Source organism: Leopardus geoffroyi, chromosome C3, assembly GCF_018350155.1.
Source record: "Leopardus geoffroyi isolate Oge1 chromosome C3, O.geoffroyi_Oge1_pat1.0, whole genome shotgun sequence".
In the NCBI taxonomy this organism is placed as follows: Eukaryota; Metazoa; Chordata; class Mammalia; order Carnivora; family Felidae; genus Leopardus; species Leopardus geoffroyi.
In genome coordinates, this window is record NC_059338.1 from 37,636,345 (window position 1) to 37,649,752 (window position 13,408).

The 13,408-nt window shown below is 54.2% G+C and overlaps 1 protein-coding gene across 6 annotated transcripts; it reads right to left on the minus strand.

Annotated features, from left to right (window-relative positions):
• Positions 1-540: 540 nt before the first annotated feature.
• Positions 541-13,090, minus strand: RD3 (RD3 regulator of GUCY2D). Of its 6 annotated transcripts, none has more exons than XM_045452454.1 (5): positions 12,775-13,090; positions 5,961-6,057; positions 3,850-3,892; positions 3,018-3,327; positions 541-1,201 (listed from the first exon to the last, which is right to left on the minus strand). In XM_045452454.1, exons 3-5 carry the CDS (start codon positions 3,854-3,856, stop codon positions 904-906), a joined length of 615 nt encoding a protein of 204 aa, XP_045308410.1. In that variant the 5' UTR covers positions 3,857-3,892; positions 5,961-6,057; positions 12,775-13,090; the 3' UTR covers positions 541-903. The 6 variants fall into 6 exon arrangements, with proteins under 6 accessions (XP_045308410.1, XP_045308404.1, XP_045308408.1 ...); XM_045452448.1 differs by having other exon boundaries at positions 3,018-3,367; XM_045452452.1 differs by lacking the exon at positions 5,961-6,057.
• Positions 13,091-13,408: the final 318 nt, after the last annotated feature.

Genomic DNA, 13,408 nt, shown 5'->3' on the forward strand with positions numbered 1-13,408 from the left:
AGGACAGCCAAAGAGCACGTGTGACCAGATACAGAAGGTGCCCTGGAATCAGAGACCTGGGCTCTCAGAGCAGTGAGTAGGAAGGCCTTGAAGCTCTACCTTCGGAAGGAGCTGCCAGGTGTTGGCTACATCCTACATGATGACACTCTGGGGTGGGGCAAGGGTAGCCTACTTCTGATCCCAGCCACCTTAGACCCTCATGCCAATTCCAAGGTAAGAGATGTGTCAGACCACAGGGAGGTGGAGACATGGCCCTTGGGTCTGTCCCATCATAGCCCAGCACTCAAGGACTCACGGGCAGAGACTATGCCTACAGGAACAACCTCACTGGCTGCAGTTTAAGGTGTAAGAATGAGGCCCTCTCTGAGCCTCCATTTATGCATTTCACTAGCTGAGGACAGTGGACCTATTGGCCTTTGTGGTCCCTTTCAGCTCTGCCTGACCATGGGGCTGTGACCCATCTGCAGTGGTGAGACCAGCCAGTCACAGCAAAGAATGGACATCACCCAACAAGTCCCACATTACCCAGGGTGAGGGGGTGAGAACCCAGGTCTTGGCAAAAAGGGCAACTCTTCCCCTTCCGGACAGATGGGGCCGGGGTCTGTCTGCCAAAACCCTGAATCTCTGCGAGGCAGGGAAGGGGACGCTGCAGCGGACTTTCGACTTTCGCAAGGGAGGAAGGGGGGGCCCGCTGCGGCTCCAAGCCCTGACCCTGAGCCGTATGGCTGGTGGCAGAGTGTGGGCCAGAGGGTTGCTGCATCTTACAGGGCTGTCTTGGGACGGGGCCACCTCTTGGGCCCCTTGTCGAGGGCAGGTGGGGAGGTTCCAGGACTCGGACCCGGTCACCGGCCTATCATGCCCTCCCGCAGGTGTTCTCGGCTCCCGGGCAGGGTAGGGCACGGGTCAGTCCTCTTTGGGCGCCCGGAACTCGGGCAGGCTCCAGGTCCGGAGCGGCGGCGGCGTGTCCCGCTCCACGTCCTCCGAGATGGTCCGGATGTCGCTGGTGAAGGGAGAGATGCGCGCGCGGGTCTTGAAGGTGGCCAGCGCCAGGTTGCCGCGGGGTCGCAGGCTCCACTGGCGCGTCAGCTTGCGGGCCTCCTCCTCCTGCTTCATTCTGTCCAGGACCTCCTGCAGCACCGAGCGGAAGAGCTGGGACACCTCCCGCACCTCGGGCTCCTGCTCGGCCAGCAGCTGCCGGAACCTGCGGGCAGAGCGGACAGGGCTGTGCGTGAGTCACCAGGCGTGGCCCGTGGCAGGTGGGGGGGGGGGGGGTATCTAACCCCGGGGGCTTCCCGTGCACGCCCAGGGGCCAGTTCCCGGTTCAGCCACTTCCCCGCTTCTGACGTCAATCAGAAACCACCCCACCTCCCCCACTGCTCCAGCCTATCCTGAGTTCAGCTCCCCGCTCGGCTATTTCTGGCTTCTGTGGGCCTCAGCTTCCTCATCTGTAAACTGGGGTCATAAACCCTCTGTGGGGTTTAAAGAGCTACCATAGGTGAAGATCCTGACATTAACCTCAGGTTCTCGGTGCCAGAGTATTAAGGGTAGCCCACTTCCGTGTGAGCATGGCCCGGCCTTACCAATGTGAGGCTTTCTGGCTAACCTCTCCCACCCTTCTCTGCCCCCTGGCCAGAGCGATGTCTCCCAAATGTGTATCTGATGATGGCACCGGCCTGCGATACTCCTTCCGTAGCTCCACGCTACCCACTGGGTGAGGTTTTCCCCTGCCTCAAATGTCTTTGCTTAGAGCTCAAAATGAATAACAGTTATTAGCGAGTCCATTTAACATCTGGCTTCCTCCACCACCTTGAGAATCAGGACCTCTCAAACTTTTCAGCAGTGAGACAGGAAATGTGAGCGGACAATCATGAACACATGTGTATCCCTAGCCTCCTCCCCACTTAGGAGATTTGGTTTACCAGCCTGAATTCTGTCAGCACCCCCCCCCCGCTCCCCCCCCCCGACTCACCCCACCCCTTTCCTCAGGTGCTTCTGGAAGCAGGTACATTTGGCAGGGGCAGGGGAGGGGGGGGTGTTCCTTGGTACAGAACAAGAGAAACAGAGAGGGTAAGAATTCTCATCCTGGAGGAAGAAAGAGGGCCGGGGGTGGAAAAGACTACAAAATCCAAAGGAGTGTAGCTAGGACGGAAGAAGAAGGAGTTTTAAGGAGAATTTTCAAGAAAAAAAGGTGTACAATAGATGCTTGTGTTGGTTAAAGAGATGGGGGACCAAAGATGTGGGGAGACTAAGTGGGGTGTTCAGACGCTTTCCTGTGGATCTGTATTCCTTTATGAGTGCTTGGGGAAGTGCAGCTAAAGAACTTGAGTGACTTTGGAAATTATTGTTGGTTGTTGGGACCACACTTCTTCCACATCACATGAATCCAACTAGGACCGGGCCATGTGGGTCCAAGCTTTAGCAAGGTTACATTTATATTCATGAGCATTGTGGTACCCACGCTCTAAATCTCTAAATGTTCAGTGCCCCAGGCCTCCAGACGCTGTACACACACGCATGCACACGCACGCACACGCACACACACAACACAAGCCCACGCACACATGCACTCACACGTGCGTGCATAGCCCCCTTAGACAAGCTAATATGAAAGCTGGCTTGAAATAGGATAATTGAAAACTCAATTTTGGAGAGATTACCTGGAAAGCTTTTCTAAGAAGGTAACATAGAAGATGAACTGATGAAGGAGGAAGAGCCGGCTACGTGAAAATCCAGGGCAAATGTAAGCCAGGTGGGGAGAACAGAAAGCTCCAAGGCCCGGGGTTCTCTCCCGTCAAAACTCCTGTGCCTCCGGGAGCTGCCTCCTGCCTCCTTCTGAACCCCCAGCTCTGGGCTGGGATCTTTCAGGGTTGGCCTCCTGCCTTGCTCCTCTTAACAGGTAACTGGGTCATCTGGGTGCCCCGGCTCTCGGTCCAGTGGCCTCAGGCCACCGCCACGGCAGCCACACCCCTGGAGCCCACAGTGCAATGGCTGGGCCCGGTGCCAGCGGCAGGGGTTACCTGAGGATGGCGGGCCCACAGTAGGACGGATGGATCTTGGCACAGACGTCCTCCAGCTGCAGCCGCTCGCCAGGGCTGAGGTCGTAGGTGGGCCGGGGTGTGCTGGCCAGCCAGCTGTAGTCCACCCCGGTGCAGATCTTCCTGACCGCATTGCTGCGCTCCCATTGCTGCCTCTCCGCCTCTCGCATCTGCCCCGCCAGCTCCATCATGAGCGTGTCCAGCACCATCTCAGCCGGCCTCCGGGATGACGGCCGCGGGGGACCTTCATTCCACCGAAGCCATGGGATGAGGGACATGGCCCCCCCAGGCCCTGCCGAGACAGGGCAGGAGTGCGTCTTCCTTGGACCCCTCTGTCAGTTAAGGTGGGGAGAACAAGGGGGAGGGAGGACAGCTGGGACCCCAGCGAGAGAAGACCTGCTCCGCCCTCACAGCTGGGTGGCCTCAAGTAAGTTGCTTAACCTCTCTGAGCAATCATTTCTAATTCTGTAAGACAAGATCGGGCTGTCGTGAGAAGCAGTTGTGAATAAACTCGGGGATCTCTGCACACCACGTACAAGTGGTCTCAGGTTATAACGATCCCTAATGCATGCAGATGGCTGAGCCCAGAGACACTGCCCTCCTGAATCTCTGCTAATTCCAAACAAAGAAGGAAATATACTGTGTATGGCTGAGCACAGTCTTATCCCTATGATTTAAGGGGGAAAAATACACACCTACATCTTATGTTAACCTGACAGGAAAACACCCTGAGTTTCTTAATGCCCCAACCTGTTGCTGAAGGAAGCTTGGAACTGTATGGGGTTGACATCACCCTGCAAAAGACACAACTTACCATTCATTTATTCAGAAGCCTTAATCAAGTACTGTGTGCACACCTGTGGGAGGAACACAAGCAAGAAAGCATGTCGGGGACCCTGCTTTCCAGCAGATATAAATAGAAAGAGGTAAACGTGACTGATGAAGCATAGCATCAGTATTGATGGGAAGCAGAAGGAGTGACTCTGGGTGATGACAGGGTCATGGAAAGCTTGTGGACGAGAGCAGGGTGAAGAGGGAATGCAGGCTTCAGACACATGGACTGATGGAGAAGGTGTCCCAGGTGGCGAACCCAGCCATGATACTAGGAGTATCGGGTGCAGAAGCAGAGACCCTAACTCATATATCCACAAGGTCTTGAGCAATACAGGTTTGGTGACTGACTGACTAGATGAATAGATGGATGGATGGATGGATGGATGGATGGATGGATGGATGAGTGGATGGATGGATGGATGAGTGGATGAATTGGTGGATGGATGGATGGGTGGGTGGGTGGATGGATGGATGGATGGATGGATGAGTGAGTGGATGGATGGATGAGTGGATGGATGGATGGGTGGATGGATGGATGGGTGGGTGGGTGGGTGGGTGGGTGAGTGAGTGGATGGATGGATGGATGGATGGATGAGTGAGTGGATGGATGGGTGGATGGATGGATGGATGAGTGGATGAATTGGTGGATGGATGGATGGGTGGGTGGGTGGATGGATGGATGGATGGATGGATGGATGGATGAGTGAGTGGATGGATGGATGGATGGATGGATGGATGGATGGATGAGTGGATGGATGGATGGGTGGATGGATGGATGGGTGGGTCGGTGGATGGATGGATACATGATTGGATGGATACATGAACTGCCATCTCAGACACACCGCAATGCCTGTCAGAGGTGGGTTTGTTCCTCTGATAGCAGTGAAGGTGAGGGCCATTCCTGGGCCCAAATCTGAAGTGGGTCTTTAAGATGCCCCAACTGCCTTTTCTATGACCTTCCCCCTGTGGGGAACCCTCTGTTCCATGCACCAATGGTCTTCTTCCTGCCCAGACCCCCCAGAGGCCGAGGAAAGTGATTTGATGAACTCAGCCTCAACAACATCGCCATGAGGCATGGACACACACACATTTTTAGGCAGCCCTCCCACCACCCTGCAGAGAAATGAATTGTTAATGCTGGAGAATCAGACACAAAGAGGAAAAGTATTATGGGGTAACAATAGCCTTCTGGGGTGGCACAAAATCAAACCTCTTCTTTATTCATGAACAATCCCTAGCAACCATTATATTTAGGAAATTAAAAACCTTCATCTTCCACTCAGCCTAAGTCTATCATGAGTGGGGGCCTCAGATTACACCCTGATCCCTTCCTGGGAGGTTGGGAGAGAAGGACAGACCATCAGACCCTGTCCTTGGGGTCTGGACAGTTAGGATCTTTTCTTCTCCACCCTTAACTGCTTCGTGTGTTCAGAATAATTGAGGCTGGGTTGTAGTGTGGGGAAATGGGTTGCGGGGGGGTGGGGGGGGTGGTCTGTGTTCTGTCCTGAGAGCTGTGAGCACCAGGATCCTCTGTCCGAGGCCAAGGGATCTGATTGAGTCAGGCAAAAGGACACCTTGTAACTGTGTTTGTGTTTTCAAAAGTGCATGGGTCAGGTTGATGCTTAATATCAAAAGAGTGAATGGTGTCTTCATGGTGCCTCATGAAGGGCACCCCAACTAGAGATGGATGAACAGTCCCGTAGGTGCTGCCGAAGATGCTGGCCACCCACAGCTCCATACTCTCTCTCCAGTGTCCCTCCCTCCTCTGCCTGCGGACTTAGCTCTAGGGTCAGCAACTCTTCTGACACGCGTTTCCTGATGTGACCACTTTCCAGCTGGTACTCTGAAAGCATCCTGTACGGCCATTTTTCATAGCACCAGGAACACTTAATGGAGTGTGACAATTTACCTTCCACCACCCCCCTGCTCTGTGTCACATGGGGGCAAGGACTGTGCCTTAATCATCCTTCCATGCCTGGTGCTGGGTAGTACTGCGAATGAATGAGTGAATAAATGCATGCACAAAGGAATGAATGATTAAAGAATGCATGCATGCATGATGGTGAAAGAGCAAGTCCCCACAGATCTGACCTTCCCCAAGTGAGGGGGCATTTGTCAGCGGCCACGTGGAGGACAGTCTCCTCTGGCCCCCATGGCACCACACTCTCCTGTCGCTCAGAGATCCCTCCTGAGGATGAGACACTGGCTGAGCTGTGGGGTCAGAGGTCATGTGGGGACCCCCTGATGGAATAGTTCCCTCTCTGCCCCATGGAGCCTCACCCAATGATGCTTCCAAACCTGGCCCTGGCCCTCCTTCCCCAGGAAGACTTCCTTGGTTGACCTCCCTCAACCCCTGCACCCCAACATCCCCGCCCCCCTTCCCGCTATCACCAGTTCATCCTGCACCTGCACCTGCACCTGAATGCTGGGCACCCATCCCTGGAAGATGATTGGAGGAGAGAGAGACTGGTGAGGCTCAAGGCAGAGGGATGTGATGCCCTTGAATGGTCTCTTAGTGTAACCTGCCACATACACCTTCACCCCCACAACCCCCCCCCCCGCCACACCCCTGCCGACTGGTTAGCACATGTCCCAACTCACCTGAGGCTGCCCAGCCCAGCCCACTGACCTCTCCTCCCTGTGGAAATAATCTTTCCTTGGCTTCCATTAGACCACAACCCTGGGTCTACATCCTGCCTCCGTCTGCCTCCTGGGACTCCCTCTCAGATCCCTTATGGGCACCCCTCCCCTGGCCTTCCTTGGGTTGTTGCTGTTCCCTGGCACTCCATCTCAGGCTGTCCATCTCATTTCAACCGGCCTCATCCGTTCACACGTCTCCACTGACAGTGGAGATAGTTCCCAAATCAAAATCCATACGCCAGTTGTCTCTTCAACCTGAGGTCAGGGTGACCAGATGCTTCCCGACACCTCCCCCCGCAGGTTCCACTCACACCGTAACCCACTTCCCTCCCCACTGGCTGCTGCTTCTCCGTAGCCCCTGCTTGCCAGTGGGCATCACCTCATCCCTTTGCCTCATCTGTCAAGTCCTGCATCCAATTCCTTTTGATTCTCTCAAATTTAAATATTATAATTCTCCTAAGTCTGTCCGCTCTCTCTCCCTCCTTTAGTTCAGGCCTTGCCCATCTGCCAGATATATTACAGCTGCTGCCTCCTAGCTGGCAACCCAGGGCTGGTCCTTCTGAGCCAATCTCCACTCCATTTCCCTTTAATTGTGGTTAAAAAAAAAAAAAAAAAAAAAAAAAAGACAAATAACATAGGGGCATCTGGGTGGCTCAGTTGGTTAAGTGTCTGACTCTGGCTCAGGTCACGATCTCACGGCTTGTGGGTTTGAGCCCCACGTTGGGCTCTGTGCTGACAGCTCAGAGCCTGGAGCCTGTTTTGGATTCAGTGTCTCCCTCTCTGCCCCTCCCCTGCTCATATTCTGTCTCTCTCTCTCTCTCTCTCTCTCTCTCAAAAATAAACATTAAAAAATAATTTTAAAAAAGCAAATGACATAACATTTACCACCTGAAACATTTTTAAGTGTACGGAGTGTGAACTGTAAGCACATTGCTACACAACAGATCTCTGGCACCGGTCCAGACCGAGTGAGAAACCAGGTCCTGGGTATCATCCTACCCAGCACCCAGCAGGGGTCTGGCCTATGGCGAGTGTCCATAAGTAAATGCAGTACAGTACTTACTTGGATTAATCCCAGAGTGATGGATGGGGTTGCCTTGTGGTGCGTTAGTCCTTGTTCTCTCTCTCTCTCTCTCTCTCTCTCTCTCTCTCCCCACCGGCCCCCCACCCTGCCCCCTTGGGAGCCCCTTCCTACTCCAAAACTTCTCATCCTTCCTAAGACCTATTCTGAGGGACTCACCTTAGGGTCAAGCATTTCCCCCTCAAAGAGCCTTTTTTCTTCTTAGCCTGGATTTGACCTGAGCTGGAAGGAGGCAGCAGGAGAAGGAAGGGCCCGGCCTGGAGGGCCTTCCTGTGGCAGGGGGAGCACAGAAAGGGGGGATTGGGAGGCAATGAAGACTTTCATCTCCACCCCAAACTTGTCTCCAGAACGCGGCAGCAAGGCCACTCCCGGCCCGGCCAGGGCACCACGCATTTGCTAGGGGACTCGGGCAGTATCGCAGATGGAACCTCACATTCCATGCGTCTAAATATCCATAAGTTACAAATTGGGCTAACGAACTATTAAATAAAATATGTTTTGCTTCCTTGTCAACCGTACCTTCATAACAACTCGGAGGCTCAGATTCAAACTGAGAAATCTTGGACTCCCGAGAGGGCTCTGCTAGAACACGGAGGCGTGGGTTGAGCCGGCTCTGGCTCCCAGCCTGACCCCTTCTCTTCTCACCCCCTGAGGGGCCTGGCAAAGGTGTGGGGACACCCCAGCCTTCACGTCCAAGGCCCATCCACACGGCTACCAACAACCACTTCTTTGCCACTTCTGCAGACCTGGGATTGTTTACACTGGTGGTGTGGCTCACCCTGAGGGGATGGGGCCCTGGAGGGGACTTGCTCACGTTCTGGAAGTAGGCTGGGGACTGTCTGGCCAGGGAGTCCCGGGTCTCAGAATTTAAGGCCTGATCTGGAGGGAAGTGACCTCAAGATGTGCACGTCTTCCTAACCCTGAGACTCCTTGCTCCAGGTGGGTGAGGCCAGAAAAAGGCCAAAATGCGGCCTAAAGTACAACCCCGGGTGGAGTCCCTTTCCCCTGGTTTCAAGGCTGTGCCCCTGACCCCAGCTGGCCTCTCAAGACAGGTGCTCACCCCACGGCAGATGGCAGGGGATGGGTGGGGTGACCTCACCTAGGTCCTGGGTTCTGTGGGCTCTCAGCGTCTCTGGTCCAGATGGTGGGGGCCCCTGAGGGCAGGGGGCAGGTTCTGAATCTTCCCCCCTCCCCGCCTCCCCTCCCCCTGATATTCCCTTCCTCCCCCAGCCCTCACTGGGGCCAGAGCTTTTGACAGAGACCAGGTTTCTGCCGGAGCTATTTCTGTCTCTGGTGCCAGCTGCTGTCCTGGAAGGCTCTTCAGCAGCTCTGATTAGGTTCTTAAAAGGGCAAAGGAGGGAAAGAGGGATAGACGCAGGGACAGCCAGGACAGAGAGTCAGGCTGGCTACCCAGATGCCAGAGGTCATTGGCTTAGCTCACAGCATCCCCAGGACCTGACCCACAGCCGAGCCCCCATGTGAGTCTGTGTTGTGACTTTGTGTTGTGACTGGGGAAGAACGTGATGGCCAAATGTGGTATGACAAAGACACCCAGGGGGTTCATCAGAACGGCAAAAGTCGTCTTCTCTGGGCACTTTGCACAATGTGGATTTGACTCCTCCCTACCCCCCAAATCTGGATTAACCCCCCTCCCTCTGTGGCAGAGCCAAATTCCTCAGTATAAGCTTCAGGTCCCCTCACACTCCCGCTCACCGCCAGGCCTCGCCAGCGCCGTGGTGACTCCAGAACCTTCCCATCATGAATACCTGCTTCCCAGTCAATGGCACCTACAACCTGCCTCTGATGCGCAAACATTGATTGAATCCTTGTTTAAAACAGGACTTTGGGGGAAATTTGAATATGAACTGGAGGTTAGGGAATGAGTGTTGATTTTCTTAGGTATAAAAGTGGTGTTATGGTTGTAGGGGAGTGTGGACAAATAGCCCAACTTAGGAGGCCATGTTGATGTGCCCATGGCTGAAGTGTCCTGATGTCTGCAATGTCCTCCCTTCCAGTTCCTGAGAAAAATGTCACCTATATATGTGCACACACACACACAGACAGGGCAACTATGGCAAAGTAGTGACGGTCCGTCTTCTAGGGGGATTTTATGTGTGTTTACTGCATTAGTCTTTCAATTTTCCTGCATCTTGGAGCATATTCACAATTTAAAAGTTGGGGGAAAACTCTAGTTCAAAATTCACTTTCTGTAGGAAGCCCTCCCAATTCGTTCTACCCGGTGGGCTCGACTTCTCCTCAGCCCCTCTGCCTGCTTTCTGTCAGATTTGTTGAAGCGCTGCAGGGTTTCTCCACGGAGGGGCGTGGGCGCGGCAGTGGGGAGCCGCGGTCTGCGGTGTGGACACCGAGGCCCAGGCCGGTCTCTGACCCATGAGGCCCCGCACACACAGGTGGGAGTGTGCAGGGGGCCTGCACTGTGCCTGCTTCGGGGCTCCATCAGGGAGCGCCCGTTCAGGAGGGGAAGGAAAACAGGGAGAGGGGCAAGGGGCAAGGACCTTACCGCGGAGGGGCGCGCCCGGTGGCGGTGTAGCCCCCTGTCGGTGAGGGCACTGCTGTAACCCGGCGGAACAGCTCGATGGAGGGCGTACCCGCCCTGCCCTCCGGTGATGGGGTGATCGCCAGCTCAGATGAAGCAGGCCGGGGTTGGGGGCCGGGGTTGGGGGCTCTCGCGGAGACAGCCCCAGTTCCTATGCCTTTTCCTCCCTGCCAGGGGCTTCCTGTGTCCAAGTCCCCTTCACTGCTCCCAGCCTCAGTCTCCCTGTCTGTAAGATGGGGTAGTACGAGTACCTACTCCACGGTACTGTGAAGAGCAAAAAAGGATGTTCACGTAAGTGCTTTATAAATTAACAAGAGACATCGAGGTTTATGGATTCAGGTAGGAAAAAAAAAAAAAACCATCTCTACTTTCACTAACTTTAACTGAAATGTGGGATTTCTGTCAGTTATGAATGCAGGCCACCACCGGCCAGAGCTGTATGGGTGACTTTATCTCCAGCAGGGATCACAGGTATTTTTGTAACACTTGAAAGCTGTCATTCTTAAAATATGGCTTATGTTTATCACTACTGTGAAATCGTGATATTAACCCTGCCACTAGATTTTATTCTTTTACATGTTGATAGAGAGGCACATATATTACCATATCTTAAACTGATTAAAAAAAAAAAAAAAAAATATATATATATATATATATATATATATATAACTACATTTCAGTATAGCTGGTTTCTTTCCTAATACTATGGACTTAATTTTATGCATTTAGAAACATTTTGCTAAGAATATGTCCAAAGCCTTTTCAGATTTCCAAAAGGGTCTGTCTGTACCATAAAAACTAAAGGATCCCGTCCATGGTTTTGGTGCAAGCTTGACTCCAACCTTGTTCCTGGCCTTGCCCTAACCCTGAATTCTGGTCATGACATTGGGAGAGCTGAGCCCCCTGGATGAAGGGAAAGCTCGGGCGGGGGAGCCTCAGTTTACCCCCACCAGCAGGAAAGCCCTCCCATGCTCTCTCTGCCTTTTGGCATCACTCAGCTAAGCCCTCTCCCTTTCATTCTCTGCTTTTCCCTCTCCTCCCTCCCTTCCCCTTCATTACCCTTTCCACCCCCACACTCTCTGAGCTCCTCCTTCAGCCTATTTTTGAACATCCCTGAGGATAATCTTTTCCATGGCTCCCTGGGAGACACTACCACCAGCTGTGGCTCGTTAGATAGTCTAGAAAAACCATCCCCATGCTCAAGGGCAAGAGGAGGGGTCTGGTTCCAGAGGAGATCGAGGATGTCTCTGGTGGGAACATTCAGGGGTGTGCCCTCAGAGTTGGGAGCCAGCTTCCGATACCCAGGCAGCAGGCATGAGAGCTTCACCTGCTTCTGCTGAGATCAGGCCACCAGCCCCCTGGCCAACCAGGAAGGGGCCGTGCAGTCCTGGCCAGGAAGCAGCTGTCTCAGTACAAAGGGAGCCACGCCCAGGCCCCTCCTCCGATGCAGGGCTCCAACAGCTGAACTGGGTGTCTGCTGCTCAGGGCGGGGGCTGCCTCGCATGTCCCCCAGGCCCATGGGCATGGAGCGGTAATTCGCTGGGCTGTCCCAAATCGCCCACTGCTTCACAGAGCAGGCAGGATGGCCCTGCTGAAGCCAGACCCTCTATCTGGGCGGAGGCCTCGAAGCAGGTGCAGAGAGTAAATGCTCCCCGCTGTGACCTTCCTTCCAGCCCTGTTTTTGCCAAGGCCCACGGCCAACTTCACAGATTACAAACTGACCTTATTTCTTTTTGGCTTCATAGAAAAATAACCTGGAATCCACCAAGCCAGGTGTGACTCGGGCTGACTTGCTGATCTGTGGGCTTCCATTCACCTGACAAACACCTGCTCATCTCTTAAGACTCACCTCCAGGGTGGACCCCCTGCAGCCTGCCCCTCACCGACCCCCACTGAGGTAAACTGGATGCCTGCTGGTGCCGGCATGAGAGCCTATCATATCATGGCACCTGTGACAAATACATTTCCCACTTTTTTGATTGTTTTTTTCTCTCTCCCCCAGCTAGCTATGAGCTCTGTCGAGAGCAAGAGCTATATCTCTTGTATCTGCTGGAATGTGAGGCAATTCATAAGTGGTTCCTGGATGAATGAATGAATGAATGAATGGCAGTGAGTCCTCTTTGTTCTGAGGCACACGTGCAACCAGGAGGGGTCAAATGCTCAGGTACTACTGACCACGGTCATGGAGGAGGTGGTCCTCCATGGAGGAGGAGCTCCACCGACTTCGTGGGTACTCAAGTTGCAGTTCTCAAATCGAAGAGAGAAATCTCTGGCGGGTTTCCCCTTTCTTCCCCCTGACTGGGTCCTCCTCAGCAAAGCAGGAGAGAAAATGCTGGGGCTTGCAGAGCAGATGAACCTATGGCTTCCCACGGGACAGGCCACGGCCCTAAAGATACTGCGGAATCCACCGACCCTTGTGGAACAGATTAGGACCGATGAGGCCTCCCTGAGGCCATCTGGACCCTGGACTCAGACTGCTCGGTAGGCTGTCCCCAACCTGCTGCAACCCTGAAGCCACCCCTCCCAGCTCTCAGCCTCTGCTCTCATGTCTAAAAGGTTTCGGGACCGGGTTCCTGCTTCCAGACTTCAGGTGGGGAAACCACAGTCTCCTGGGGAGACCACCCTCTTACCTGGCGTTTTGAGGTCACCCTCTCCGGAGGTGAAAGTTCTGGTGGGGGGCCTTTCTGCTTCCCAGCCTGGGAGAAGAGAGTGTCCAGGGGAGGGTGGGGTGGAGGGAAGACTATATTCTAAACGTCTTCTTCTTCTTTCTCTTCTGCTGCTGCCTGCTACCTCATGCTCTTCCCTCTTTCTGTCTCTCGGAAGTTGTGCTGAGAGAGAAAACAACCCTGACCAGAGGAGGGATCCAGCCCGGGCTGGTGTTAGTGGAGCGTGTGTGTGTGTGTGTGTGTGTGTGTGTGTCTCAGGAGGCTGGAACCACAGCTCCTCCTCCTGAACCTCAGAGGCGGGCCAACCCCTGATCTGCGTTGCCATGGCGACCCACCTAAGCCTCTTTCACCTGGAGCTGTATTAGCCATAGAGGGAGCCTGCCTGACCTGCCACAGATGCCTGGGAAGACCCAGGTGGTGACAGGGCACCTGTGTCCAGATGGCATTCCTTACTGCGCTCTGGCTGGCGCACCTGCTGGGGACAGATGATTCCATCTTGGTGAAGCTCCCCTCTTCCCACGTGCTGCCCTCCACCAGGAGAGGGGACGTTCTGGGGGCTGTCCCTGAAGAGCCATGTCCTCGCCTTTGCCTCACCACC